At 56.5% G+C, this 27,840-nt stretch overlaps 3 protein-coding genes across 6 annotated transcripts in view; 1 reads left to right on the forward strand and 2 right to left on the reverse strand.

The window, feature by feature from the left end:
• The window catches only part of DNAJC11 (DnaJ heat shock protein family (Hsp40) member C11), a 66,329-nt gene extending 58,254 nt beyond the window's left edge, over nt 1-8,075 (forward strand). Inside the window, exons 9-16 of one of the 2 annotated variants that reach the window (XM_082390684.1) lie at nt 85-170; nt 477-593; nt 3,227-3,382; nt 4,467-4,536; nt 5,189-5,246; nt 5,377-5,519; nt 6,214-6,343; nt 6,759-8,075. In XM_082390684.1, coding sequence (XP_082246810.1) covers nt 85-170; nt 477-593; nt 3,227-3,382; nt 4,467-4,536; nt 5,189-5,246; nt 5,377-5,519; nt 6,214-6,343; nt 6,759-6,784 — 786 coding nt within the window. In that variant the 3' untranslated portion in view covers nt 6,785-8,075. The other variant, XM_082390685.1, reaches the window with a different exon arrangement.
• Nucleotides 8,076-8,462: 387 nt separating this feature from the next.
• Nucleotides 8,463-15,049, reverse strand: THAP3 (THAP domain containing 3). 3 transcript variants are annotated; one of them, XM_082390826.1, is made up of 6 exons: nt 14,900-15,026; nt 14,443-14,508; nt 12,136-12,328; nt 9,860-9,922; nt 9,409-9,513; nt 8,463-9,174 (listed from the first exon to the last, which is right to left on the reverse strand). In XM_082390826.1, exons 2-6 carry the CDS (start codon nt 14,457-14,459, stop codon nt 8,914-8,916), a joined length of 639 nt encoding a protein of 212 aa, XP_082246952.1. In that variant the 5' UTR covers nt 14,460-14,508; nt 14,900-15,026; the 3' UTR covers nt 8,463-8,913. The 3 variants fall into 3 exon arrangements, with proteins under 3 accessions (XP_082246952.1, XP_082246951.1, XP_082246953.1); XM_082390825.1 differs by lacking the exon at nt 14,443-14,508 and having other exon boundaries at nt 14,900-15,049; XM_082390827.1 differs by lacking the exons at nt 9,409-9,513; nt 14,443-14,508 and having other exon boundaries at nt 14,900-15,049.
• A 977-nt stretch (nt 15,050-16,026) lies between these two features.
• Nucleotides 16,027-24,059, reverse strand: PHF13 (PHD finger protein 13). Its single transcript, XM_082390737.1, has 4 exons — nt 23,570-24,059; nt 21,096-21,197; nt 19,161-19,695; nt 16,027-18,710 (listed from the first exon to the last, which is right to left on the reverse strand). Exons 1-4 carry the CDS (start codon nt 24,047-24,049, stop codon nt 18,484-18,486), a joined length of 1,344 nt encoding a protein of 447 aa, XP_082246863.1. The 5' UTR covers nt 24,050-24,059; the 3' UTR covers nt 16,027-18,483.
• Nucleotides 24,060-27,840: the final 3,781 nt, after the last annotated feature.

The following is a 27,840-nucleotide window of genomic DNA, read 5'->3' on the forward strand; positions in this document are numbered from 1 at the left end:
AAATTTTCACACGCTTTGTGGGACAGGGCAACCCTGCTTACTTCAGTCTCAGCTGCCTTCTTTCTTCCCTCTGTGTCTCCCCAGCTTGGAATCCCTCACTCCTTCGCGCTGATCAGCTATCAGCACAAATTCCAGGATGACGATCAGACTCGCGTGAAAGGATCCCTTAAGTGAGTCCCGGCCGGGCTGACGCGGGCACACGCTTGATCCGTGTAGGGGTTTCTGGCAGTGGCGCTGGTTGCGGTAAGGTGCCTGCAGTCGTGCCCAGGGCCCGGTGTCCTGACTCTCTTCTGTTCACTGACCCAGGGGTCAGTGGTGAACGTCCTCCCTGTGGGTGGCTGGGAGGGCAAGAGAGAGTTGGGGGTAGGGGCCCCGGCCTCTGGCTGAGTGACGGTTGCCCGTGGTGACCGCGGGGGACCCGGGAGGGACCAGAAGCGGAGGGGCCCTCGCTCGCTCACTGCGATCTGCTCCTGCAGGGCAGGCTTCTTCGGGACAGTGGTGGAGTACGGAGCAGAGAGGAAGATCTCCAGGCACAGTGTTTTAGGTGCAGCTGTCAGCGTTGGAGTCCCACAGGGCGTTTCTCTCAAAGTCAAGTATGTTGAACTCAAGTCTTTCTGGCCAGGGATTATCTGTCACCTTGTAACTCACCTGGGCTTCACCTACATTAAGGAAGAAAGAGACTTTGCTTTGTAATTCTGGTCTTAGAGATGCGGTCACTTCTGTCTGGGGTGTGTAAGCAGATGTCGAGGAGTCCAGAAGCCTGACGTTCGCTCAGTGAGGTCCGAGTCTCTGCCTCAGAGAACCTCCCTGTGCCCCCCGGCCCGTCTTCCGCCCCGCCTGTCTCTTACTACCCTCTGCCTCCCCGATGGTCCGGTGCGGGCCCCGCACGCCCGCTCACCCACCCGGCTGCGGCCCTCACGGTGTGACGTGTACCGTGTGGTCACCGGCGCAGCAGCTTCGGGTTCTCTCTGCCAGATCCTTCCCACCTGCACACAGACCCTGTCTCCCCCTGCCTGCCTGCCTTGCTGAGCTGCCTCTGGCTTCACCTGTCTGGCTGGTTGCCTCTCAGCAGAGGCCCCGCTGTCGGGCCCTGGTCGGCCTAGACTCACCCGCCGGCGGTCTGATCCGGCGTCCTGGCTTCAGTAGCCTCGGGCTCCGGTGACGCTCACAGTTCTGGCTCCAGCTTGGCCCTCCCCACAGACCTCCAGCTCATAGATCCCTCATCCTTTCCCAGATCTCTCCTCAGATACCTCACAGCCTCCCCGTGTCACATCTCCAGTCCCGGTCCTCCCCCCCCTGCCCTCGGTCACACGTGCCCTTCAAAGCCTGCCGTGTCCGGAGTCTCCTCACCTCAGTGCTCAGTGCTCCATCTTTCCACTGGTTCTGTCCAGAACCCTGGAGCTCACCTCCACCACCCTTCCCCCACACTCCGAACTGAATGCATCGGAATCCTCTTGGCTCTCGTCTGAAAGCACATCCTCAGTCTGACCATTTCTCACAACCTCTGCGGCCCCCGTCTCGTGGAGTTACTAGCGTCCTCCTGACCGATCTCCTTCACCCTTGGGACACTGCTCTCCACACAGACAGTCTTTTAAACTCTAAGCCGTGTATGTCAGCCTTCTGCTTGAAGCCCTCAGCGACTCCCTCAACTCAGGGCAAAGCCGGCATCCTCAGGACCCTCCGCAGTCTGGCCTCTCACTCTCCTCTCTGCCCCCTGGTCGCCCCACCCCAGCCACACCGGCTGCCCTGGGGCCGCACCGAGCGTGCTCCTGCCTCTGGGCTCAGCACCTGCCGTTCCCCAGTCCCCGGCAACCACGTGGCTGGTTCCTTCCGTGCCCTCCGGGCTCTGCGCATGTCACCTAATTGCCCTCATCTCACCCCAGACGGTCCACTTCCCCTTTGTCCTGTTTGTTGTCCTCCGTTGCACCCATCTCCATCTGACAGGCCATCCATCCCCCGCTGCCCCTCATCAGAAGCACTTTAACTTAGTCTGTTCCGTCATTCTCTGTACTCCTGCCGCCTGGAACACAGCCTGGCACTGAAGAGGGACTTGGTGAGCGAGAGGAAGCAGACCACGTCTCAGCTGCGGAGCTGAGGCCAGAGCCGGCATCAGGCACCTCCCTCTCAGATGAGATTTGAGGACGCCCGGGATTTAAGAAAGGGCACAGGGAGCCGTCGGGTCCCCTGCATCCCAGCCCCTTCTCCTCCCTCACCCCCACGGTGGGGCCACCGATGAGGCACAGTTCTCTGGAGACCTGTGGCACATTTATACACAGAACCTGGGACTCCCCACCTGGGACTTTCCTTCTGGGGGACCCCCTCTTCCCAGCTGCAATGGTTGCCCCAAACTCTGAGGTCTGGTTCTTCAGTCCAATGGGACTGCAGATTTCTTTCCAGTTTTTTTTGTTTGTTTGTTTGTTTGTTTTTTATTAATTTATTTATGGCTGTGTTGGGTCTTCGTTTCTGTGCGAGGGCTTTCTCTAGTTGCGGCGAGCGGGGGCCACTCTTCATCGCGGTGCGCGGGCCTCTCACTATCGCGGCCTCTCTTGTTGCGGAGCACAGGCTCCGGACGCGCAGGCTCAGTAATTGTGGCTCACGGGCCCAGCTGCTCTGTGGCATGTGGGATCTTCCCAGACCAGGGCTCGAACCTGTGTCCCCTGCATTAGCAGGCAGATTCTCAACCACTGCGCCACCAGGGAAGCCCTTCTTTCCAGTTTTAATCATCCATATGGTACAGACTAAGAATTGCCCTCAGGCTAAAAGCTGTTTTTAAAAAAATATCAGGAAATTCACCAGTGCCATTCCATTCTTCTGCCCTTGGCTGCTATCCAGTCCCTGAAGGTGTTTGTTATGTGTGATCCAGAGTTTACAGTTGATGTCTGTGGGATGACTGGTCCAGTAGGAACTACTCAGCCATCGCTGAAAGCAGAAAGGACCCCTGGAGGAGCGGCCACTCCTGTCTCCTCAGGCCGCGGTTACTTTGGTCGGGCGTTAGTCTGTTGCTTGTGGTCAGCAAGTAGTGAGACCTTTCTTCCGTCACTCACATCAGATCCAGCGGCTAAACCCTGGGACAGGGGACCACCCGGGAGTGGACTTTGGAGCATCAGACCTCTCCTCCTCCTCCTGGAGTCCTGTGTATGGAGAGGTTCTCTTCCTGGGGCTGAGACCCCATTCCCTCCCCTGGGAACCTGACTCATGTGGGCGTTCGGCTTTGTTCTGTTTTCAGGTTAAACAGGGCCAGTCAGACCTACTTCTTCCCCATTCACCTGACGGACCAGCTGCTCCCCAGCGCCGTGTTCTACGCCACCGTGGGGCCCCTCGTGCTCTACTTCGCTCTGCACCGCCTGGTCATCAGACCCTACCTCAGGGCTCAGAAGGAGAAGTGAGTTCACAGCACATGGCGGGGACACCACTGACCGCGCTGTGCTCCGCTTCCTCATCTGTAACGTGGAGATGATAGAACCCACCCCACAGGGAGGGCTGTTAGGAAATGACATGCGTTAATCCGTGTACAGTGCTTATTACCATGGTGTCTGGTCCGTAACACGTCCTCAGTAAATGTTAACTAGTTCTTGTCGTTAGTTCATAGCAGTACTACTGTTAACCCACATTTCCTACTTTCAGAAAGAATTAGAGTTAGTTTACAAAACTGTTGGGACTATAAACCATGACCACAGAAATGGAAAGTTTTCCTTTTTCTCATTCTAACCATTTCTTTTCCTGGCACTGAATTCAAGAAGATTGGGTTCTGAGTTCTTACATACAAGGCATGCGTTAACTATAGTCTTAGAAGTCATCGAGATATAACTTACTTTGCAGTTTCTTATAGATAATCCATTAGCATAACATTAAATCTGAGAGGTGGTTTAGATTTGTTACTTTATAATGATCTAATTTAATAACTCGTTGAGCTTAGAGAATCTGGGAGAAAGGCATGACTCTCCTCTTGGGGCCCCTCTAGCCTTTGACTCATTAGAGCTCAGGGTCCTAATGCCCCGGGAGACTTCAGGCTTGGAGCAGAGAATGTGCTGGGTCAAGTCTGATGGGACAGGCGCGTGCTGCCCTGGCAAAGGACATGGATGTGTCTAAGGTAGTATGCAGTGTCCCCGTCAAAAGGGTCATGTGATGATGCCAGGTTGGTGGCATCTCCTGTGATTCTCCCCTTCTCCCCGACCCCTTTCCTGCGATTCTTGCCGTGTGGAGCCCCCCCCCCCTACAGTGCTGGGTTTCCCGTGTGCTCCGCGGAAGAGGGCGGGGAGAGCCGTCTGGGGACAACAGGGAAGCCGCACAGGCCTGGGATGAACACATTTACTTGAGCTCGTCTTGGAAATATTGTTTAAAGTTCTAGAACGGGGAGCGCAGTAAGATCACAGGCTGTTTGCAGGCGCAGGTCCAGCCAGGGGCCCTGTTGTCTCCCTGCCGCTAACGCCGCGCTCCTCGCGTGTGGCTTCTTTTTCTTGCATTAGGGAGCTGGAGAAGCAAAGGGAAAGCACAGCCACCAACATCCTGCAGAAGAAACAAGAGGCAGAAGCTGCTGTAAGTGCTGCATCACCATCACCCTGCAGGTCCTTTGCTCCATGGTGGCATCTGGGACTGTTCTGCCCGTCGTGCAGAGCACAGGCCACTCTTCTGTAGCCCACGCTTCTTAAGCCAGGGCTGTGGGGGGAAGTGCTTCACACCCTGTATGCTGGTCTCAGGGGCCTCAGGTCTCAGGCTTTTCTTCCCCAACAACTTCCTTGGTCATTTAGTCTTTTTTTTTTTTTTTTTGGCTGCGTTGGGTCTTCATTGCTGCGCGTGGGTTCTCTCTAGTTGCGGCGAGCGGGGGCTACTCTTCGTTGCGGTGCACGGGCTTCTCATTGCGGTGACTTCTCTTGTTGTGGTGCACGGGCTTAGTTGCTCCGCGGCATGTGGGATCTTCCGGGACCAGGGCTGGAACCCACGTCCCCTGCATTGGCAGGCGGGTTCTTAACCACTGCGCCACCAGGGAAGTCCCATAAGAGGGTTTTCTTAAGTGGTGGGGATTGTCCTCTTTCTTCCCTTTGAGTGAATTGTTTTTCCATGACCTATGATAGCAGCGATGTCCCGGAGAAGTGGACGGGGCAGGGCTGACAGGCACCGGGCACGCGGCCGTGGCTCTCAGAGGTGGAGCCCAGGGAGGCCCTGAGGGTGGCATCCTTGTTCTTTGCAGGTTCAGCTGATGCAGGAATCTGTCCGAAGAATAATCGAGGCCGAAGAGTCCAGAATGGGTGAGGAGGCCTGGCCTCTTTGGGGACGGGGTGGGCGCTGGGGTCTCACAGGAGCGTGTGGTCCCTGCAGCCCGGCTGCGCAGGGGGCCGCCCGCCATGGCCGCCCCACCCTGACCGAGCCCGTCCTCAGGGCTCATCATCGTCAACGCCTGGTACGGGAAATTTGTCAACGACAAGAGCAAGAAGAGCGAGAAGGTGAAGGTGATTGACGTGACTGTGCCCCTGCAGTGCCTGGTGAAGGACTCCAAGCTCATCCTCACGGAGGCCTCCAAGGTGGGCGCTCGGGGGCCCCGGGGTTCAGACAGGAAGGGCGTCTGGGGAAGAGGGACGGACGGCGGCCCCTCGCAGGGGCCGTGTCTCTGCAGCGGAACCTCGCGTGCTGCCGCGCTCACTGTGGGGCGCTGCCCAGCACCCAAGTTATAGCCACACTGGAGCCGTTGACTTCATTTGTTCATCTGTTCGTTGCCAGGTATCACTGAGCCCCTACCGTGCGCCAGGTACACCAGCAAGCAAAGCATACCTCCTGCCCCCGGGAGCACACACTCTGCTTATGCCTTGCCTCGTTTCAGAAGGAGCGTGAGGGCGCCCGTAGCATGTTTGAGGCTCACGGTGGGGCCCGGGGCGTGGGTGATGGAGGCGAGTTACAGCGCAGAGGAGCTCAGGCCAAAGCGCCCTCGTTCCCTGAACAGGCTGCTAGGCTCCCCACCTCGGCGGGGCTTCTGTGAAGACAGAGGTGCTGTTTAGTATGGCAGAAGGGGCCTACTGGGAGGGCGACGTCTAGGACTCAACAGGCAGCTTTTTGAAATTCTCGTTTCTTTTCCTCAAGCTCCCAAGTTTGCATCTTCCGTGGGCCGCTCCCGAGGGCAAGTCCAGGCCCTTCCACGCTGCTCCTCCAGGTGGCGGCAGACGGCAGTGCTGCTGGGCTTTAAACCACCGCCTCGAGTGAGACTCTGTCTGCTCGTTACAGGCCGGGCTGCCTGGGTTCTATGACCCATGTGTGGGCGAAGAGAAGAACCTGAAAGTGCTTTACCAGTTCCGAGGTGTCCTGCATCAGGTGATGGCGCTCGACAGCGAGACGCTCCGGATACCGAAGCAGTGTGAGTAGCTGCCCCTGGCCGTCACCCGCCCTGTGCCCGGGCCTCGGGAGGCCCTCGTGGAGCTCCGAGTGAGGGGCGACAGCCGCCTTCCCTGTGTCCTCTGCCGGGGGGGCAGCAGGCTTGGGCATCGCGACCTGCTCGGAGCCGGGAAGCGACGCCCTGAGGGAGGGGTCAGCCCTCTCCCAGGTGGAACTGGAGTGAGCTCTGTGCTTGGAAACTGCAGCTCGGGCGGCTGCGTAGGAAGCAGACGCAGCTGCTCGTTTGTGTGCCTGAACCAGGCGATTCTCAGCAGCTTGTACTCTGCTCGGCCGCAGGCCGGCAGCTTCTGGTCTGGTGATGGCCAAACCCCCAAAGTGGAAAGAAGGCATGGAAGCAGTTGCCCTCCGACGCCCTGAGCTTGTCTTTTCTTTCACAGCTCACAGAATTGATGCCGATGGATAAACCGCTTGAGAAACCAGATTTAAACGAGGCTACAAAAAAAACCTTTCCCTGGGAGTCTACAAATTTGGAAACAGGAAAAAACTCCAGACGTCAGATGTGTTTATTATGTATTTCTGTAGAAGGTGGCACTGTATCAATTATGTGAAGGGACCCGCAGGCACCCCGCTTTCCCGGTGCTGTAGGTAGGACTGAGGCAGCCCCACCCGGACCGGAACCACAGCACAGCCCGTGTCTGTTCCCAAGGATCGTGTCCTGCCAGGAAGGGCCCTGGGCCCCTGGAGCCTCCGGGTCCCTCCCCAGGTTCCTCAGCACGCGTGCCGGCTGTGACCCCCCCCCAGTAGCTCTTGGTCTGCCGTGAGGTACTTATGAACACCTTGCCCTCACGCATAGGACTGTGAACTACTTTTCCTGAAATCCACACTGAACGTGGAAAACGAAGTGGAAGGAAGGAGTCCCCACGAGCAGAATCTCCCAGTCAAGTGAGCATCTGTTCGGTCAGCTTCCTGAAAACCACCTTTTCCTGCTGAAATATCACTAAGTGAATCTGGAGAGGATTGTGTGGGTTTATAAATCTGCTTTTTATCTGAGAACAAATGGTTTTGGAAATTAGTCTCTTTTTTTCCCCTCCCAGAACTCAAGCCATTCCACTGGCACCTGGCTTGGGACAGAGGGTGGAACTCCGGGTCCCAGGAGCCACCCGTGTCCTCGCAGGAAAATGCGATGCTTCCCGCCCCGCCCCACACAGCTCAGCCCCACTAGAGCGCGGAGTTCAGGAGGAGAAGGGGACGCGGGGCTCCGGCAGGCGGCGCAGCTGCTCCCACGCCTGGCCAGTCCAGCTCTTCCTCACCGGGACCCCCTTTTGGGTGTCTGCTCCCAGGACCCCCCTCCTTCACTTGCCTCTTTTGTGGATGCAGAATATTTCAGGACCAGGAGCCTCCTGCACAGCCTGGCCTGTGAAGTTACCGGGGGAGCAGAGGCCTGGCTGCTGGTGGCTCTGACAGCCGCTCCGCAGCTACTGTCAAAATCAGGCTTCACTCCCGACGCTGGTACCGGAGAAATCACTCATAACCCCCTTCCTCCACTTTTAAAACTCAGTTCAGGTTGTCCAATTCTGTACTATTTATCTCCACTTCAAAAAGGTTTCCTGCGAGCTGCTGCTCTGAATGTACATCATGCAATAACCGTCGCGTTAGCGGAGTCCGACCTCGGCCGCAGCCTGTGTCCCTGCCCGGCGGGCAGGTCACTGTACAGGGGACACTCTCTTACCACAATAAACCTTTCCTGAGAGCCAGGGGCAGCGTTTCCGTGCGTCTGCGTTCACTTCAGGAGTGAGCGGAATGAGGGACGCGCCCCTCCTCACAGGCCTCGTTCCGCCCTTTATGCCTACGGTGCAAACCACATTTTGAACCACAAGGCTTAACTTGAAGCTGCAGATCAGTTTTCTGTGTCACACATTTGCCTGAGAAACGGAGTCCAAGTTAGGAGGTCACATAGGCTAGGATTCCTGTTTTCTTTAACTAAAGGCACCTTTTGTTGGTAGTCAAAGGTGGTCATGCCCTGCTGGCCCTGCAACAGGAAGCAGGCAGGCAGGCGGCGTCAGGAGCGGCCAGGCGCGGCAGGAGAGGGAACCTCCAGCCAGCGCGCCCTTGTTTTTCAATAAAGGAGGAAACGCGCAGCGCAGCGTAGGAAGACACTTTATTACGCTGCTCACTCACGCCTGGCCGGGCAGGGAGGCGCTCCTAGGACAGAAGCCAGCCTCAGCCACTTGGAGAGCCGGCCGCCCAGGCGACGGGGTCCACTCGCTGCCTTGGAGGGTGCCGGCGCCCCTGGGCCCAGCTGCCCCTCAAGGAGACGCGTTCCGTCCCCTCTGGGGAGGGTCAGCCACACTGGCCCAGGACGGCTCCTCAGGCTGTGGTTCCGAGGATGCTCGGCCAGCTTGTGCCGGAGGGAGGACCAGCTGTAGTGCTCACGGCCCCGCCCCGCCCCTCCCAGCCCGAGGCCACTACACTTCACACGAGGTGGCACGGGCCGCATGTCAGGGCAGGACCGAAAGGTCCGCCCACGGCCAGAGCCCCGAGACCACTGCCCCTCCTCCCGGTGGCTCGGCGGAGAAGGCCCAGCTGGCGGGCTCAGCTCTGCTGCCCCGGCCAGAGCCTGGCCTGGAGTCCCGGCTGCCCCACGCCGCGGGCACGCAGGCGACTGGACATCTTCCTCATCACCAGCCTCTGGGCCTTCAGGCGCCTGCGGAGCTTTTCATTTTCCTTTAGTGTCAGGAAGAGTTTTTTTTTCAGAGCGTCTAAGTCCAAAAGGGCGTAGCTGTGATCGGACGGCTGTGTGGGGCTGGCCGGCTGACCAGGGACCCCAGTGGCTTCCGGTCTGTGTGGCGGGACCTGAGGACAGAGGTCAGTGAGAGACAAGCAGCGGCCAGGGCGGCAGGACGCACTTCCCCAAGCCCTCCCGAAGCCCAGAGCTGCCCAGTCGCAGCTCAGTTCACGGGTGAGGTCTGAATCCAGGCTACACGTCCTGGTGCTCTGGTTCAGGCATGTTTTCTTCCTTCTGTTTGAAGCAAATCCCCTCGAGCTGAGACCAGCCACATGCTGCCTTCGCACCTGGCCCGGCCTCACCTGTGCTCCGGGGCCTCCAGCGTCCGGGGGCAGCTGCAGCGCTTCGAGCGTCGCGTCCACCTTCCTCCCTGGGCCACCCTCCCCGGCCCCCGTCTCAGGGAGGACCTGGGAACGACAGGGCAGAGGAGGCCACTGACTGGCACAGAAGCGGATCCTCCCCGGCTGTTACTTGTCTGTCCCGCCAGTGGTCCCCTCACACCACCCGGGGGCAGCCGGGGCGCCTGCAGAACAGCCAGCCTCCTCCACGGCCTGGGGTCAGACCCTTAGACACGGAGCAGGAGCCGGACGTGACCAGCTGCCACTGCTTGATATTGAACAGGAAGAAGGCAGCACGGGAGGCTTTGGCTGTCCCTTTTCTAGGAAACAAGAGAATCCAAACCCAGCAGGCCAGCCTGGCGGGCAGGTGCAGCGGCTCAGTCCGAGCGCTCGGTGACCAGCAGGGCAGACTCACCTTTCCCTTCTCGGAGGCAGCATCTCCACTCGGGCCGGCAGGGTCTGTGTTCTCCCTCACCAGCTGCAAGAGACACGGAGCTGCTGCAGACGGGCCCCGGGGTACGGGCAGGAGATCCGCGCCCGAGAGCCCGCACCAGGCCTCGTGTGTCTTTGTCCTCACGCTCCGCCGGATGAGGCTCAAGTAAACTGCGCCCTGAACCCAGCCCAGCTCTCCTCTCACCATCCCCGGCTCCCTTCCTTCTCCGAAGATGTTCCCAATCTCGGGTCAGAGGCCCAGTGAAGCCAGGGACCTGTCTGATTTGTACGTGTTGCCCCAGGGCCTGGCACTCTTCAAGGCGCACAGTAGGTGACTCAGAGTGGCAGCCGCGTAGTGGGAAACATCCAGCCCAGAGCCTGCAGCCCCCAGGGCCTCGTCAGAGCTGAGCTGGGGCCACGGGGGCCAGAACCAACTCTCCCCACCCCCAGGCACCGGAGGCGCTAAGGAGCAGGACCACAAACACCCCCCCAGTTGTTAACCTGTAATCGCTGACTTCAGGGCAAGCAATTTACCACAGAGGCGTGAAAGTAATCACACTGACTGAACGGGATGGGGTGCGGGGTTCCTAACCAGCGGACATAAGTTTCAGGTCAGCAAAATGAGTAAGTCCTAGAGCCCCGTGGTACGACATCTGTGCCTACAGTCAACGATACTGTAGTGCACTGTGTTGTGCACTTAAAAGTGTGTTGAGAGAACAGATCTCATGTTAAGTGTTCTTACCACAATGAAATGTGTATATAAAATGAAAGGCCGTCCATGTTTAAAAGAAAAAACCAAAAACTCCTGCATTAAGCACCTACTCGGTGCCAGGCAACGTTCTGGATGCTGGCAATAAAAGCAGCGGAGCAGAGCCCGGCCTGCACGGAGCCTCCACTGGGGCAGGTGCTCACAGGTGCCAGAGAAAGCGAGGGGCAGGACAGGAAGGACGGCAGCGGGGGCTCCTACAGGCACTGGGAGCCTGGACTTGGGGAGGGGGAGGCCGAGAGACCGGGCAAAGGGAAGATCGAGGGCAGGGCGCTCCGGGCGTGTCTGCTGGCAAGTGGCAAACGGCCGCCTGCCCCTCCCTGCGCCCTGGAACTCAGGGTTCCCATCAGCTCCCTCCCTCTCGTTCCCAATAAAAACAAACCAGCATGGGTACCTGCAGGCCCTGTGTGTGTCCTACTGCTACTCTGCCTCCCAGGCTCCAGTGGGTGCCCCGCTCGGGCCCTCCCTCTGAGACTGGGTGCACAGTAAGGATTTACTATGATTCACTATGATCGCCTCACGGCTTTGAGCTCCAACTGTCCTGCCGTGAGCCCTTCTGGGCCAAACCTGCACATCCTGCCCCACCAGACACGTCCGCCCCGGCGTCCCATCGGGACGTGCACAGGACCGTTTCCTCAGGGAATCTGGGACCCCCAGTCCCCAGGGGCCCAGAGCCCTGCTCTCCCGGACCACCTCCCTCTCAGCCCACCAGGTCTGCAAAGTCGGCCCGCTCCATCCCCCTCCCATCACAGCACCCACCTTTGGCTCAGGCCACTGTGACTGCCCTCACCTGCGATGCCACAGTGGCCTCCGAACCAGCTGCCAGCCAGAGGGACCTTCCAAAGCCATGTCCCTGCCCACGGGCCTCCCCGGAAAACCTACCACCTGTCCAAGCCCGTCACCAACTGGCCCCTGCGCCCTCCAACCAGCCTGAGCTGCTCCTGAGTGCGCCCAAATCCCCGCCACCGCCAAGCCTCTGCCCCGCTGTCCCTGTCCCCTCCAGCGCTCCGCCTGCCGCCACCATCGTCCTCCTGTGCCCTGCACGGGGCTCTGAGCCGGCGCGGAGCAGCCACAGGAGGACCTTAGCGGGGACCTGCCGGGTGGCAGTGGCCCAGCCTCCGGCTCCTCGGCCACAGGCCCCCGAGCCCGGGCTGGCAACGAGCAAGAGGCGGACGAGGTCTGAGTGCGGCGCGGCCGGGAAGGCCTTCGCCGCCCTTGAGCCCACGTGAGGCCAAAGTGAAACACAGGAAGGACCGAGCTCTCGGCACCCTCGCCCGTCAGCTGCTTCCACGGCATCTGTTGTGAAGCGCGACTTATTTTTAAAGCAGCTTTAAATTGCGAATTCCCTGAAGCGCAGGGCAGGGCCTGCTGGGCTCCGGACGCCGAGGCCTGCCAGCGCTGCCCTGGCTGCAGTCCTCGGCCTCCGCTGTCCCCGCAAACGACACCTGCGCCCTGCGCCCAACCCACCGCCGGGGCCCCGCGGCCGCGCGCACCTGTGGGGGGCCCTGGAAGGCGAACACCGTGGGCACCGCGTTGTGCTTCAGGTTCTTGCGGTTTCCAAAGGCGCTGAAGCACTCGGGCCGGAAGTGCTCGGAGCAGATGACTGTGTGCTGCTTGGGCTCGAAGTCGCCCCGGCCGATGTTCAGCACCCATTCCTTCAGCAGCTCCGGGCGGCTGAACGGGAACCTGAGGGCACAACCAGGAGGCGCGAGGGATTCGCGGGGCTGAACGCAGCCCTTCAGGGTCCCAGGGGCCTTTCACATCCCCACACGGCATTTTACTGGACAGCCTGGAAAATTCAGTAGCCTCGCCCTGTTAAACCACATCTACTTTGGGAAGCTTCCGTCGCGGCTGTCGGCGGCATCCTGAGACTGTGAACGTGGCCAAAGAGCCCAAGCAAGCTGCTCCCCGAGCCACATCTGCCAGGTAGGCCGCCAGGTGGGCCTCCATTCCGGCTCCGGTGCCGGGGAAGCAGGAGTGGAAGAAACAGCCCCGCCCTCACGGAGCCTATAATCTAGGGCAGGGAGACAGCCGGTACACCAGACAGACACGGACTGTGCAGGAATAAGCAGTAGGAAGTGGTCGGGGAAGGCCACCTGAGGGGTGACATCGGAGCAGAGGCTGCAGGGGGCGGGACAGAGGCCCGCGCGGTGTCGGGAGGAAGAGCAAGCGCCAAGGCCCGGCAGGTGTGAGGGGCGCCGCGGGCAGGTCTGGCTGGGACAGAACAAGAGGAGGTCGCGGGCCTCGGGCAGAAGGGGCTTTCCCAGAGGCTCTGGCAGAGGGTGACGGGTGAGTCCGCGCCCCAGGTGGCTGGGACCAGGGTGTCGGCAGGAGGGCGTGCGGAGCGGGCAGATCTGGGATGTACTGTGAAAACCAGGCAGTAAGGTTTGCCTGTGGGCCGCGAAGCAGAGGAGGAGGGAGTTTCACGTACTAAGACTGCGGGGGAGTGGGAGGGGCAGCTTTGGGGGGTCAGCAGTTTGGTTTTATATGTTAGATGTTAAATTTGAGGTGCCTTTTACATGTCTGAGTGCTGAACGAGTGGCAGGTGGACATGCGTGTCTGGAGATGTCACTGTGGGCCCGTGCCCAGGTAAGGGTGGCAGAGCCATGAGCCTGAGTGAGATGGGCACCCTGGGGAGCGAGTATGGACAGGGGCCAGACAGGGGCATGGCCCTAGCCCTGAAGTGCTCCAGCGTCTGTCTGGTGTTGGAAATGAGCAGGATCCAGCCAAGGGGACTCAGAAGGGACACTGTGACAAAGAAAGAGGCCGAGAGGTGTCCTCGAAGCCAGGTGGGAGGGGGTCTCAAGGCATCAGCCGTCAGCTGGGTCACAGGCTGCAGAGAGATCAATTCAGATGAGGAGGCACCACTGCACGTGGCATCATAAGGGCCACTGGGGACATGACAGAGCTCATTCGTGGGAGTGGTGGGGGTGAGAGTCTGACTGGAATGGGAGAAAACCAGAGGCAACGCCACCCCCAGGTACACACCCGACTAACACCTGTGGATACAGGTGCTGGAAGGCAAGACCCAGCAACAATGCCCAGAGCCATGTGCCCGTAATGGCCAAAGAAGAGAGGCACCCAAATGCCCTTCAACTGTAGAACAAGTCAATTCTGGTAAACACCTTCCTAAAACACTATACAGCAATGAAAAGGATACGCTGCTGCCGCCGGCAACATGGAGGGCTCACAGGCACAACGTGAGCAAAGCACAGGAAAAAGTGCAGCCTGTGATTCCATTCAGCGAGGTTCCAGACAGGCCAAAGCAGTCCGCCTTACCCTTGGGCACTGGGAGGATGAGGGGCTGGAAGGGGGAGCGGTCGGGGTCTCGTGGGGGCTGTGATGTTCTAAATTCACGGCAGTCACACGGGCTGTTCACTTTGTTAAACTGGTTGGGCTGTGTGCTCATGATTTGTGCACTTCTCCGTCTGTGTGTTACATCTCAAGAGACACATTCACTTCGAAAAAGAAAACGCTAATAGGAGGAGAGCAAGTGGAGACAGGACAGCGGCAGCCCTTTGGAGTCCCGCTCTGAACAGGACAGAGGAAGGCGCCGTGGCTGGAACCTAAAAGAAAGCGTGCGACGCTCGACCGATGGGCAGGCGGCCGTTCACTCGGCCGGTCCGGCATGCGGGGCGCGCCGGGCGCGCAGGGACTGACTCCAAAAGCTCCGCCGTCCTCCCGGGGCTCCCGCAGAGCCCGAGGTCCCAGCCCCGCGCGCCCACCCGCTGGAACGTTCTCATTCCTCCTCCCCACCCTTCCTTCCCGGCATGAGGCCGGGAGATGCGAGCACCGCACACCTGAGAGACGTCAGCATCGCTCATCACGCAGCAAATACTGAACACCTACTACGTTCCGGGCAGCATCTGAGAACGAGATACAGTCCCCGGGCCGCGGAGGGGACGCACGCCAAGTAACCGCAGGGGCGCAGCGCTGAGCGCGCCCCAGGCCCGCCGCGGCCTCACCCGCGCGCGGCTCCCCGGACCAGCGGGAGGCTGTGCGCCGGCGGGCAGGTTACTCAGCCTCTCCGACCGTCTCCCCGCGCGCCCAGGCGGCCGAGGTGGCGCCGGGCTTCCCGGGCTGGGACCTCGCCGGTCCCCGGGCCGCCGCCCCTCCGCGAAGGGCTTGGCCGCACGCCCTCGGGCCTGCCAGGGGCCGGGCAGCGGCCCCGGCATCCCCACCCCCCGCGCGCCAGGCCTGGGGCTCCGGCGGGGGCCGCGGCCGCCGGCCCGGGCGAGGCGGGCCCCCGCGCCTCACCGGTGGAAGGTGAGCTGCTTCCTGCGATTGCTGTAGCGGTTGCAGCACTGCCGGGCTGCGCACGACTTCGGCATCTCCAAACACCAGGCCCGGCTGCCCCTAACAAAGATGGCGGCGGCGGGGCCTGCGGGAGGGGCAGGGACACCAGGAGGGGAGGGGTCATGAGACGGGGCGGGACTGGCCAGTGGAGGTGGAGCGAGCGGTTGGGGCGGGGCCTGCCGGGCGCGGCAGCGCCTCGAACGGGGCACAGCCAGTAGGAGAGGAGGGGCCTGCGGGAGGGGTGGGGAGGGGTGGGGCGGGGCGGGGAGGGGTGGGGCGGGGCGGGGAGGGGTGGGGCGGGGCGGGGAGGGGTGGGGCGGGGCGGGGCGGGGTGGGGCGGGGCGGGGCGGGGTGGGGCCCACAAGGAGGCTGGCGAGTGAAGGCGAGCCGGGCTCTGCTCCGCGGCTAGCGTCTCGCGCAGTGCCCGCGACCCGCGGTCAAGGGGTGCTTCTGGGCCCAACTCAGTCCCAACACCCCCAACTGGGCTGGCCGGTGCAGGTTTCACCCCAGTTCGCTGATGCCCGTCACCCTCACCTCCTTCCTTTGGAGCCTCACACCCACCCACAGCCTTGGACAAGGCTCACCACCCACTTAGGCCAGTATGTTCAAGATTTTAAGAGGTGTTGATTCACACATTTTGGCAGCTCCGACGTCACAGGAGGAGGTACTCGCTGACCACTAGCTGGTACCAGATTCTTAAGGCAGACGCAGCTGACTGACTGAACTGGCTCAGCCACTTGGGACCCCCAAATGTAAAGGGCAGAAGGAGCACCCGGGGCGGGGGGCGGGGGATACGCTAATCCCGCTTGCAGAACCTGAGGAGGCTGCAGCTTTTACAATGCAGGGTAACCACTCACTGGGATTTAAGCTAATGCACAATGGGATGAAGAAACTGTGAAAGCTATTCCTGTCATTCCTACTGCGGTTTGTTTCTGGAGAATTTACTAGAAAAGTATATTAAGGGCTGTGAGCATTTTCCATCCTGCTAAACCAAACTTAGACTCTGACTTCCCAAGTCTTCACTTCACTAATCATGGTTTGGGGGTGGTGATGAACAGTCTTTCAACAGAAACACCTGAAGCTAGACATGAACCTCAAAGTAGCAATATATTTATTTACAAAATATACAGTTTCACAGAAACAGCTTCGCTTTATACACATAAGCTTTATAATTACGCAGAACCATGTAAACGATGTTAAGTGTCTGGCCTGGCCAAAGTCAACGGGAGGGGCCTACTTTTGGGGTGACAACTTTCCCTCCCCCTACTCCATTAGCCTCCAACCAGGAGCCCCTAGATGGGCCGTATCTAATTTGCATAAAGCTGATTGCAGCTGCCCAGCTCAATCTAACAGAAAAACCAAGGTGTCTTGACTTCTTAGACACCAGCCACAGGGGTAAACCTGTCAAAAGAACAAAAAGGAAATGAAGGAAACAGAAATGGAGATGAATATCAAATGCCTTCCAGAGGCGTCACCAGGAATTGACTCTTCTAAGAGCAATATGGCAATTGCCAGGGTTGGCAGTTCCACTCTAAAATCACACCTATTCTTAAACACACTTTAAAAAACTTTGCGGAGTTTTGTTTTTTTCTTTAAAGAGAGAAACACTTTGAAACTTTGGCTACTCTCATGGTGAAGACACGGGACAGGCAATGTCATGGGGCAGATCTTTGGCAAATTCCTCTCCAGCTTTTCCTGGACGTTTGCCCTAGTCAGAGCCAGACAGTTGTCTGAGGAGAAGGTTGTTTCTAAGCCAGCTTCTTACTATTTTTCTCTACAGCAGAACTTCTCCCTTGGGGATCTTCACAATAAAATGGGTTTCAGAAACTCTCTCTATTTTTGTGTTAATAGAAGCAACAGAATTAAAAATACAACAAAAAGGCAGTTGGCTGGTCAACCATGAAAGATACTAGGACAAAATATAGGCTCTGATTAGCCAGTTACAGTTCAACCCCCCTGGTGCTTCAGTGAGAGAATGTGGACCAAGTTCACCTGGTGGCCCTGCACAAGGGGACCATGTGGAGAAGCCCCCAGCAGAGAGGCTGAGGGTCCATCTTTTTTTTTTTTTTTTTTTTCTACTTCCTTTTTTTGAGAGTCCATCTAGATGTAAATAAATATGACTGACTTGGGCATCCTTCCCTTTTCACGCTTTATAAGAAACAATGTTTATGAAAACATACCCATCGATTTACAAAAAAAACATTTTTGAGAACGAGTATTTGAACTGCTAAAGAGCAATGTCAATTTCAGAGACAGCTGAAGCCCTCCCTCTCCCTCGAGCCCCAGAACCACCAGTGTCCCGGGCCACACTGCCCTCAAGCAAAGGCCTGCAGGGGCTCCAAACTCCCAGGCTTCTCCAGAGCTGGCCTGCACAGGGGTCTCCCCAGTCCAGGGTCCTAGTTTAGATCTAAGGAACTCTGCACAGTTCAGTGTGGTACATTCCTGGAGACCGATGTTACCATATCACTCACTCACCACTTCAAACCAAAAAAAAGGCTTCAGAAGTCCTAACCTTGCCCCATGGAACCAGCAGGCCAGCCTGTATGAGGGGCATACTAAGAATAACCCATCGGAGAGGCCTTCCTCCCCATTTTCCCTTACCCCACTACGTAGAGGAACACGGTTCCCCAGTGACTGCCTAACCTTTAATGCTGCTACTAGAAAAAAGTGAGGGAGAGAGACAAGGAGAGAATCCGAGTGCCCCCTCGCTTGAAAACAGCTTGCTGGGCACCCCCAAGGCCCTCAGAAGCCAACTGGAGAGAAGGGGAACCCAGGCAGAAGTATACCAATACTTTTGGCTATTTCGTGCAAAAAGACAGGTTTTTTTTTACATCGTGCAAAACAGGAAACTGAGTTATGAACACGGGCCACCTTGACCACCCCCCCGAACTGACCCCCCTTTCCACAGAGAAGCAGCTGCATACTGTCCCTTTTAACAAACAGAAGGAAACCTGGGGGTCACTAGCTAGCCCACCCCCAGGCTCCTCTCAGGGTGAGACCAGAGGACTCCAGCGGGCAGCCCCCAAGGCAGGGGAGAGGGCAGACCACTAAGGGAGGGGCAGCTTTGATGGTTGCTGTACAGACACCTATGGCAAAAGACTTACACTCGAGAAGAAGCTTACATGTATGGCTGTTCATAAACAGGCCGGGGAAACTGAACATCTCCGCTCGCCAACACAGCGGAAGCAGGAGTAACAGCTAGCACTTGCTCCAGTCGGCGGGAGTTTGTTAACAATGAGAGTAAGAATTCACAACTACCACGTACCCTCATCTCCAGCTGGACCAAACCCACTGCGCTTGGGTGTGCAGTCCACCTCCACTACAGAGAACACAGCTCTAGCAGCAGCTTTGGCCCACGAGGATTTTATTCAGTCACTGGCTATGTACAGTTTATACCTTGGACAGCTGGTCCTTTCGCTTAGGCACCTGAATGGCAGGGGTCTGCCCGCACCAGAGCTGAGAGTTCTGTGCTCAACTAAGACCAGGGCCAGCAGGCCCATCGTCCCTTCCGATTCCTCGCCCACAGTCTCCTCGCTCTCCAGGAGTCAGTCCAGAAACAGCTTCCGGGAGCCCATTCGGGACCGGTTGGAACGGCGGATGTCAAACTTGGAGTCCCGGCACTTTTGGCAGACAAACACTTCCGGAACGTTGGACTTCCGGATTTTCGCACAGGACAGGTGAATCCAGGTATGGCACTCATTACACTCTATCATGGGGCGGCCAGCAAATGGCTTCATGCAGAAGCAGGTGACGAGGTCCCAGGAGTCGTCATCTGAAAGGAGAGAACCACGTAAGAGGAGGGAGAAAACTTCTCACAACCCCTCTCCATCAGGAAAGCCGCTCTCCAACAGGACAGAGCAGCTGAGCTGCGGTGAAACAGATTTCAAGCTTCACTTAAGGGCGATACTCCCCTCTCTGAAAATGCAGCAAATGCACAAAAAGGGCACTGAAACGTGTGGCACCAGGAATTACCTGCGAGGTGTTTACTTACGAGCTGCGTTATTTTTACATTTCGAGGTCTGTTCTGGAATCTCAGCTGTCCTCAGCTGTGATCACCCCTTCCTAAACATCTTGGCATCCACTATCTTGCACCTTTTCCCCTGAAGGTGGTAGGGCACGCTCCACTGTCACACTCCAAGGAAGGGACCGCGCTGAGACCCCTCTTACCATCCCCTCGTCTGACCACCCGCCCGTGGCACGCCGTCCTTCAGGGGCCGCTCACCTGAATCCACCATGATGTCCTCATCGTTGCCGGTGCTGTCCTCGTCCCGGAATACCACCTGCTTGCCCTGCCGGACGATAGTCCGTTTGCCTTCAGTTTTTATCTCTTTGACCTGATCCGGTGACACCGTGGCACAAGATCCACTGGAAGGAGTGTCAGAGTCCCAGCCCGAGCAGGGGTCGCCAGGGGCCTGGGGGATATCCTGCAGGGTAGGGCTCGTGGGGGTCTCTGCATATGGGTCAGCGGCTTCCAGCTGCAGCAAGCCCCCCATGTAGCCCTCCTTCCCGGGCACGTCACTGTCCCTTCGCTTCCTCTTCTTCTTCTTCTTCAGCTTGTCAGTCTTCTTTCTGTCCAGCAGGAAATTACTGGGCTTGGCTCGCTGCAGGAGGGTGGGCTGCAGGTGGCCAAAGCAGCGGTCAGACACTGGCAAGGGCACGGTGGACGAGATGTCGCTGAAACCAGCATCCCAGCCATCGCTGTCAATGGTACCAGCGGTGCTATTGGCAGGGCTGGGGCTGCTCCTCAAAGGGAGTTCCTGAAAGGACAGAGACAAAGGTGGCGGGTTCCGATTATCCCAACCAGCCCCCAGCACCAAGAGCTGGCCCAGAGCAGAGCTCCCCAGGGCCCCCAGCCAGGTCAGGCCTGCAAACGTGGGAAATGCACTGGAGCTTCCCAGCTCTCACCAGCATTATTCTTTAGGAACAGTGTCATTAGTTCTTTAGTGTGACCTTCCAGCTAGAACATGAACCCACAAGGGGGACCCTCTAGCCCTTGCTAAACCTTCCCCCTGCCCGAGTCAGGAACTTAGTTAATAATACACATCTGTGAAAGGAGTGCTGAAGACGCCCACACTCTTATCTTTCCGGATTGTACAATCTCCCCTCAATCTGTCCTCCCAAAGGATGTACTTTTTTAATTAAGTGAATGTAAAATAACTGTGAGGATTTTCTGACGTCTCAAAATATTGCAAAATCAAAGTAGGTAATTACTGCCCCAAAGCAGTGAGTTCAACTCTATGGTTCCTTCAGATCAGTCAAGCACTTTTATTTGCAAATAGTGGCAACGTTCTGCATGGCACGATGCAAGCATTATCCACCTAGCTGGTGACAGAAACAATAAGCCAGTGCTGGGTTTGGCCTCCTAGAAACACTGGATTCCTTTCTCTTTAGCCTTACATAATATGAACGAAGCCCCTGAAGTTTGAGCACCATGGCAGTGCTGGTCCACAGTCCTCCCATTTCTCAGCAAGAAAAGAAAAATGTCTTCATTTACATGGGATTTTGGCCACGAGTCCCTGAAGATTCTGCAATGTGGTGTGCACAGCAACCGGGAGGCCACCCGCCAGGCAGGGCAGGGTGGACTGGGCCTGACCATCTGATCAGCTTGAACCCCAGGCTCCACCACCGGTTAGCCTGTGACCCAGGATAAGGAGTTCCCTCTCTGTGCCCCAGTGTCCTCATCTTTAAAATGGAGATAAATAGGTTATTCCCTGGCAGTCCAGTGGTTAGGACTTGGCACTTTCATTGCCGGGGCCCAGGTTCGATCCCGGGTCGGGGGAACTATGATCCCGCAAGCCACACAGCGCAGTGCAGCCAAAATAAACAAACAACAAATAAAATAAAATGGACATAAATAATAGCTCCTACCGCGTATCATTACAACGGCCCAAAACGAGCACCTGGCCATAGTAAGCCCCTGATAAGTATTGGCCACCAAGAATGGGCAGACATCAAATACATTATTTGTAAGCAAACTTTGAAAGTTTATCAAACTATTTCGAGACAAGCCTGCACCACTTCCCAGGCTGGTCCAACTTTGTAAGATAGATTTCTGCCCGACTATTGACTCAAGTCGTCCCAGGGAACCCCTTCCAGAGCCACCACCTTGTCACTCTGGTTTTGCTGCTGGCAAGAAGTCAAAAGTGCTGAAAATTACCTCCTTCGGATAAGGGATGTAGCCTGCATAGGCCAAGACAAAGGTGCAGAACTTGTTGAAATCCTCCACGGTCCTGCGCCTCTTGGAACTGGGGGAGTACTCCTGTTAACAAGCGAGGAAAGAGAGAGCGTTTGAAAGCAGACACGTACAGGTGGGGTAGCAGAAACAAAACTAGGCAAGCTGGGGCTTTTATGAGCTGCCACTCACAAACACACTCTAGATTTACAGACACTCTAGAACAAGATAATGGAAGTTTGGGTCAAGAAAGAACACTGTTTTCAGAAGTTGAAAGAGAGGGTATTATGATGTTATGCCAAGAATACTGGGAAACTGGCTAGGAGATAAAAGCTTGCACAAAAGTCTATTTCTTAGCACTCATGTGGCTTTTTTTTGACATTATCTGTTAGTTTCTACAGGCCTATCAAGAGCCTTTTTTGCCACAAATTTTCCACTTTGAAAATAAGTTCCTGCTGCAGCTGTAACTAAAGTCTTTTAAGTGACTTCAAAAGTCAACTACTCCTTAACATTCAGAGTTCAGACTTGGGACCCTGGACCTGAATCTCACCTGACCCCTCCCCAGCCAGGGCTGCGTGAAGAGCCCCTCCTCCTACCCAGCTCTCTCCTCCAGAGGAGACACTTCCCCGGCTGGTCCCTCCATTGCTCCAACATCCGGGGGCCAGGCACCCAAATATTCCCCAACTCAGAGAATAAACCAGAAACAATCCTGCTACTACCATTTGCACGCTAAAGATGAAATACTAGAAGTTTTGGCTTGTGTGTCCCATCCCCATTCAAGCAAGAAACGCCCTCGACAAGAACAGATTTCCTCCAGAGGAAGAGAGGAGCTCCAGGAGAAAAAGCTCTTATTTGCTCCTAAGCAAAGCAACTGTGTTTCACTTCGGTTCATTCAACTAGCGCACTCAGATTTTCTGCAAGCATTTCATCACCCACCCCAAGCCCATCCTTAGGAGCTCGGCTAACACCTCCAGAGCCTAAGGGCCCGCTCCACGGTAGAGTGAAAGGGGGGGGGAGGAAATGAGGCGGTGGGCTCCCGGGCCCGTCCCAGCCCAGCGCGCCCGGAAAACTGCGCGGCCCAGGCCTGCTGGCCGCAGGTCTCCTTCCAAGGGCTACACTTCTTTTGATTTTCTCAACTCGGTACTAGCAAACCACCTCTGACCCCACCCCTCGGCCGCCCGGACCCCGAGGGCCGCGCAGGTCAGCGGAGCGCCGGAGTCCGCGCGGTGCCCAGCCCTTCCTGCGCGGGGGAGAGCCTGCCCCCTCCCCGGGAAGAACTGACCGCCCTCCCTCCGGCCGGGTGGGAGGGCCGCGGCCCTCAAACTCTCGGGGAGAAGTTTTATTTCGGCGGGGAACATGCAGAAGTGGGTCAGCAGCCGGGACGGACGCAGAATGGAAGGCGGCGGGGGCCTCGGGTCCGGGGCGGGGAAGCCGCGCCGCCCCTACCGCGCCCGCCGCCCTGGCTCCGCCGCCTGTAGGAAAAGCAGATGGCGGTGCGGCCCCCTCCCCGCCCTCCCGCGGAAACCGCCCCCCGCCGACACTCGGCCCCGGAAGGTGCGGGGCCCATCCCGCGGGGGAGGGGGCGCGAGTAGCCGGGCACGATTCGGGCTCCGGTACTGGCAGGCCCCGCGAGCCCCCGAGGCGGCAGCGCGGCGGACGAGCCCGATCAGCGCCGCCTCCCCTCCCCCACCCGCCCGCGGCCAGACCCGCACCCCGGACTCGGCGGGCCTGGGGAGGGGGAGGGGACCGCGGCGGGGCGGGGGTCGGCCGGGAGAACCGAGGGCCGATCCCCGGAAGGAGGGGGAGCCGGGGCGGGGCGAGTCGAGCTCGGGGGAGGGGGCCCCGGAGGGGGACTCGAGCGCACGCGGGGTGGGAGCAAGGCTCGGGCCCCCGCGGGGGTGGGGACCCCGAAGGACGAGCCTCCCCCACCCCAGCCGGAGGGGGCGGGGGCCGAGCGGGAGTTAGGGGGCGGGGCGCGGGCCACCGGGCCCGGGGGATTAGGGGAGAAGGCGGGGGCGCGCGGAACGGAGTCCCCGTCCGAGGGGGCCGCGAGCCCCTCCGGGAGGGGGTGGGGGATTCCTCCGATAAGCGGAAGCGCGGGGCGGAGGCGGCTCGGACAGAGTCCCCGGGGGCGGGGAAAGGGTAAGCCAGGCCGGCGGGGAGGGGCCGGGGGCGCAGACAGGTCCCCGGGCTACGCAAGGCCGGGGAGGGGTGGTCGCGGCAACCTGAGGGAAGCGGCGCCGGGAGAACGCGGACACCCGCGAAAGGGACACCGAGAAGAGGGCGGGCGGGGAAGACCGGGAGCGGACCCGAGTGGGGGGCGGGGTTGGGCACCCGGGGGGCGACGAAGGATAGCTGGGGGAGGGGAGGGCGGCGCTCGGCCGGCGGGGGTCCGGCTCCGGGAGCGCAGGATCGGGGTGGGGGCGGTTAGGGGCTATCGGGGAGCAGCTCTCACTCACCTCCGGGTGGAAAGCGGCGGCGCAGGAGTCGGAATCCATGTTCAGGGTGGGGGGCGGCGACAGCGGGAGTGCAGGGGCCGAGCTGCGGGCGCTGGGCCGCGGGGCCGCTCGGGGCCGGGGGCTCCGGCGGCCGCGTAGGGCGAGGGCGGACCCGGGAGGGGTCGCCCCGACTGGAGATGATGAGGGGCTCGGTGTGTCGCGTCCCGGGCACTGTACTCTCAGGCCGGCGGCTCCACAGCCGAGCAGAGTTGTCGATGCAGCTCCCGCGACCAGCGCGACTGGAGAGGCGGGAGAGTCGCTGCGGGGGGGGCGGCGGCGACGGCGAGCGGGAACCCGACCGGCTCCCCGACCTGACGCCCAGTTCGGCTCGAGTCTCCGGAGGGAGGGCGGGAGAGCCGCGAGGGCTGTCGGGAAATGTAGTCTGGGGGCGACGTGAAGCCGACGGTGAAGGGGCGTGGCGCTGGAGCGGGCGCGGGGCATTGTGGGAGTCGTAGTCCCCCGTTCCGCGGCTGAGGCGCACAAAGGTCCCCTCGAGGACTCCAACCCCCAGAGAGCTCCGCGGCGGGTGCCCGGTCTACGGAGGCGGTGGCTCCGGGACCTGAGACCTCCGGAGCGGGGGAGGTGCGGGGGCTCGGGCCGGCTCGGCGGTGGGGGAGGGGCGGCGCGAGCGGTAGCGCCTCGGTCTCCGCGGGGGCGGGGGAGGTCAGGGGTCGCCCCGGCGGATGGGGGAGGGGCTGACGGCCTTGGTAGCGATGGGCGGCGGCGGCTGGCGCCTCCTCTTTCGCCTTTGGGATTTGGGGTCTGTGCCCCTTTGTGGGGCTGGGGTCCCCACGGCCCAGGCGGGGGCGCTGACGTCGCAGCCGTCCCACGGCTGAATCCCCGCGCCCTGGACCGGGCGGAGCGAACTTGTTTTCGCGGCTGTGGCTTTTCTGGCCGGCTCCTCCTTGCCCTGGGGGTCCGGGACGGCGGACCGAGACCAAGCGGGGTGGGACCGCCCTAGTCTCCTCAGTAGGAAACACTGCGAGGTGTCGGGTTACCACCGCATTTTTAAAAACTACACCAGTGTTGCTGGTGTTTGAGAAGATGTTTGCTTTAAATACGCTTTTTTTTCCCCTCTTCGCCTGACCTTGAGACCACTCCTGTTTTCTCACTTTGCCTTGAATTATTTCCTGAATATATTCCTCACAGGATTACAACAGTGGGTGAGGCGAAAACCTGATAGAGATATTTGGTGTTGACATTGACTTTGTTTACTGATATTTAATTTGAAGAGTTGGCAGTGTTTACATGCTGCGCCGCAGAGTATTTTACAACTTTATATGTTGAAGGTTGATTGACTCCGAACACTTAGTTGAAAATTAACTGCTCTGATAAACTTACCATGAGGAGGCCTCATGTACTTAAATTATTTTTAATAACCATTTGAAAGGGAAAAAAATTCTGTATACGAAATGCAAATGATTCAATCACATATTTGGTAGCTTCGAAGACAAAGAAACTGTTAAAGAGGAGTGACATAAAATTTTAAATTCAAATCAGAAAAGTGACTCATCTGCATATACTACATCAGAGCGATGATCGGAAGAACCCCTAAAAGATGAGATTCTTTCCGAGGTAGTGAGTGCTACATTGGTTGGCTCTTGCTATTTCGGTGGTTAAGATAATTCTGATGGAAACACTTAGTGGTTAGGAGACTGACTTATCTTAGAAATACTTCTCTAAGCCTCAATTACCTTAGCTATAAAATGTGTAACTTGCCTCAATAAGTAGTAGTTTACTTTTATGATTGTTGCCACTTTTTAAAATATTAGTTTAGCAAGATCTTCAAAGATTGTAGGGCTCCCCAGAGGTGACAGCAAATTGAGGTGCTTTACAAAGCTAGTAAGCTAAAAACAGACATTGGATTTAGCCTGTGGAAACATCATTAACATCTTCTTGCAGACTTGTCACATTGATGCTTTAGCCAGATTTGGAATGTTATCTGATCCGCGGGGCCAGAGCAAATGTCCTGAGGTTAGCCAGTGCTGCCCAGGGTCACCCAGGGCAACTTGTTTTGCCTGAATATGAAAGGGCCAAGAAGGACATTATCCTATTGGTAGTTTAAAGGTGTAAATACCAAAAAAAAAGAACAATTATTGGAGGTGAAGTCCAAATGAATAAAGAGAAATTTTTTAAAAACTGATCATTATTCCCTATGGTATAATTTTGCACGTAGTAAACATTAAATTCCCCCACCCACCCACCCAATTAAGAAACTGAAATAAAGAACTTGTTCATAGTCATAATGGGCTTGATGACAAAAGAGCCTAGAATTCAGGGACCTATATTGGACCACTCAGTCACACTAAGAAAATCCCAAACTTGGATTCTGTCATGTGACAGTGATAACTCTTGCTCAGAATAGGTATCCAATAGTTATTTCTTTAATAAGTTCTTAGTACACAGAGGCGACCAGTACATCCGGTGTACTCTGCTTGTCTCCCTGCCTGCCACTCAGGTGAAATAGAAAACTTCAGAGGAAGACCTTTGTCTCTCCTTCCTTTGATTTCCCTTAGAATTTAGCCCTTTGGTTTAGATGTTAATATCTATCATCCCTTCCCTAGCCTGAGAAAGGACTGTAACACCAATAATTGACCCAAATTCAATAGCATAATATGTAGCTGTGGGGATAATAAAGCTAGTTTTCTCTGTATGACAGGCTTAGGTTTCTTCAACATGTTTAGTTTATTTCTCAGGTATACTGTACTACTCCTGGCCTCCAGGGGGCAAATCTAGAATTCCAAGATCAATGCAAGAGCATTAGCCACAGTAGCCAGATCCTTGTTTTCTGCTTTAAAAAAAAAAAAAAAAGACAAACACCTGCTGCTGAATGCTAACTGTCAGATGATTATAGTTACTCAGGAAAGGGGAAGAAAAAAGCCAACATTAGCACAGGTTATGACAAGTTTCAAAATACTAAGAATGGTTTCCCAGTAAGTAGCTTGAGAATGTAGTTCTTTTAATTGGGTTACCAGATATAGCTTCACCTTCCTAAATCTCACTAGCTACACTGCAGTCACTTGGGGAAAATTCAGGAATGCTTTCTGCCTCCGTTTTAACTCTCTGTGCTTGAGTGTAGTTATAAACATAACCAAAGGTTTATTTTTCCTGGAATTATTTTTAGGTGCTTCAGCTTTTTGCTCGGCTTAATAGGATATTCTTATGGATTTTTCCTATCTTCAGTTTTCTGCCTTTCTCACTCCCATTTCCAGGAGAGGAAAATAAGTGAAAATTCCTCAAAACTGTATTGTTTTCAACTTTTAGTACCTTGACTGCTGTATGAATATACATATGTGTGAATAAAAAAATTTTTTTAATAAAACATAACCAGAAAAAGAATATGTGTGAATAACTTTAAATCATTAATAAATTTCTAAACTAGGTATTGTCAACGTTTCATATAGTGAGGGAAATTACCTGTGCATAGAAGAGTCAAATGAATTTCTCATGTTATGGTTTATACAGGTAAAATATAAAGATTAATAGCTAACCCTATGCACCAAACTAAATGTTTTTACTTGCAGTATATCATTTATATATAATAATGCACTTAATAGAGAACTCTGTAACATTCCTTAAAGGAAGAAGTTTATATGTAGTAAGCGCATCACAAACCACACCTTAGGCAGCCCAGAATCAGAAAATATCAGTGTGTAATATGAAAAAGATGCAATCTCTTTTTGACTCTATAAATGCTATGGTATGTGTTCCTATATGCTCTCAAAGAAAGGAAAAAGGATGTAACAGCAGCTTTTAAAATTATCTCAGTTACCTCTTGTCCTGTCTGCCTAAAATCAGAATTCAAATATCAAAATTAAGTAGTTTTCATTTTTTTAATGAAACAGTACCATTATTTGTTAATTCACATTGTATTACATTATAAAGTTACGTAGACAAAGACCATTTTCATGATTTTAGAAGAGGTACACTTCTAAAACTCTCGTGGCTGAAGTTGTCTTTAAATCCATTTTCTCACAAACTATTGCTTTTTGGCTAGGGTTAACACCTTCCTCACCAAACAATGGTGTTTCCACCATGCCAGGGTGTTGGATGATATTTGAGAAGTTTAAATCCCCTTAGTTAATACAGTTTGCTGACTGTATCCATCACATTGTCATACTGCATACTGCAGTGAATGAATTTCTCACATTCCCATTTTGAATGCATGAGATTAATGAGCAAGAAAAAAAAAAGGGAACTTAATAGCATGCTTGGGTTAGCAGGTTATTCAA

The sequence above is a fragment of the Balaenoptera borealis genome (genome assembly GCF_965194805.1).
Source record: "Balaenoptera borealis genome assembly, chromosome: 1".
Classification (NCBI taxonomy): Eukaryota; Metazoa; Chordata; class Mammalia; order Artiodactyla; family Balaenopteridae; genus Balaenoptera; species Balaenoptera borealis.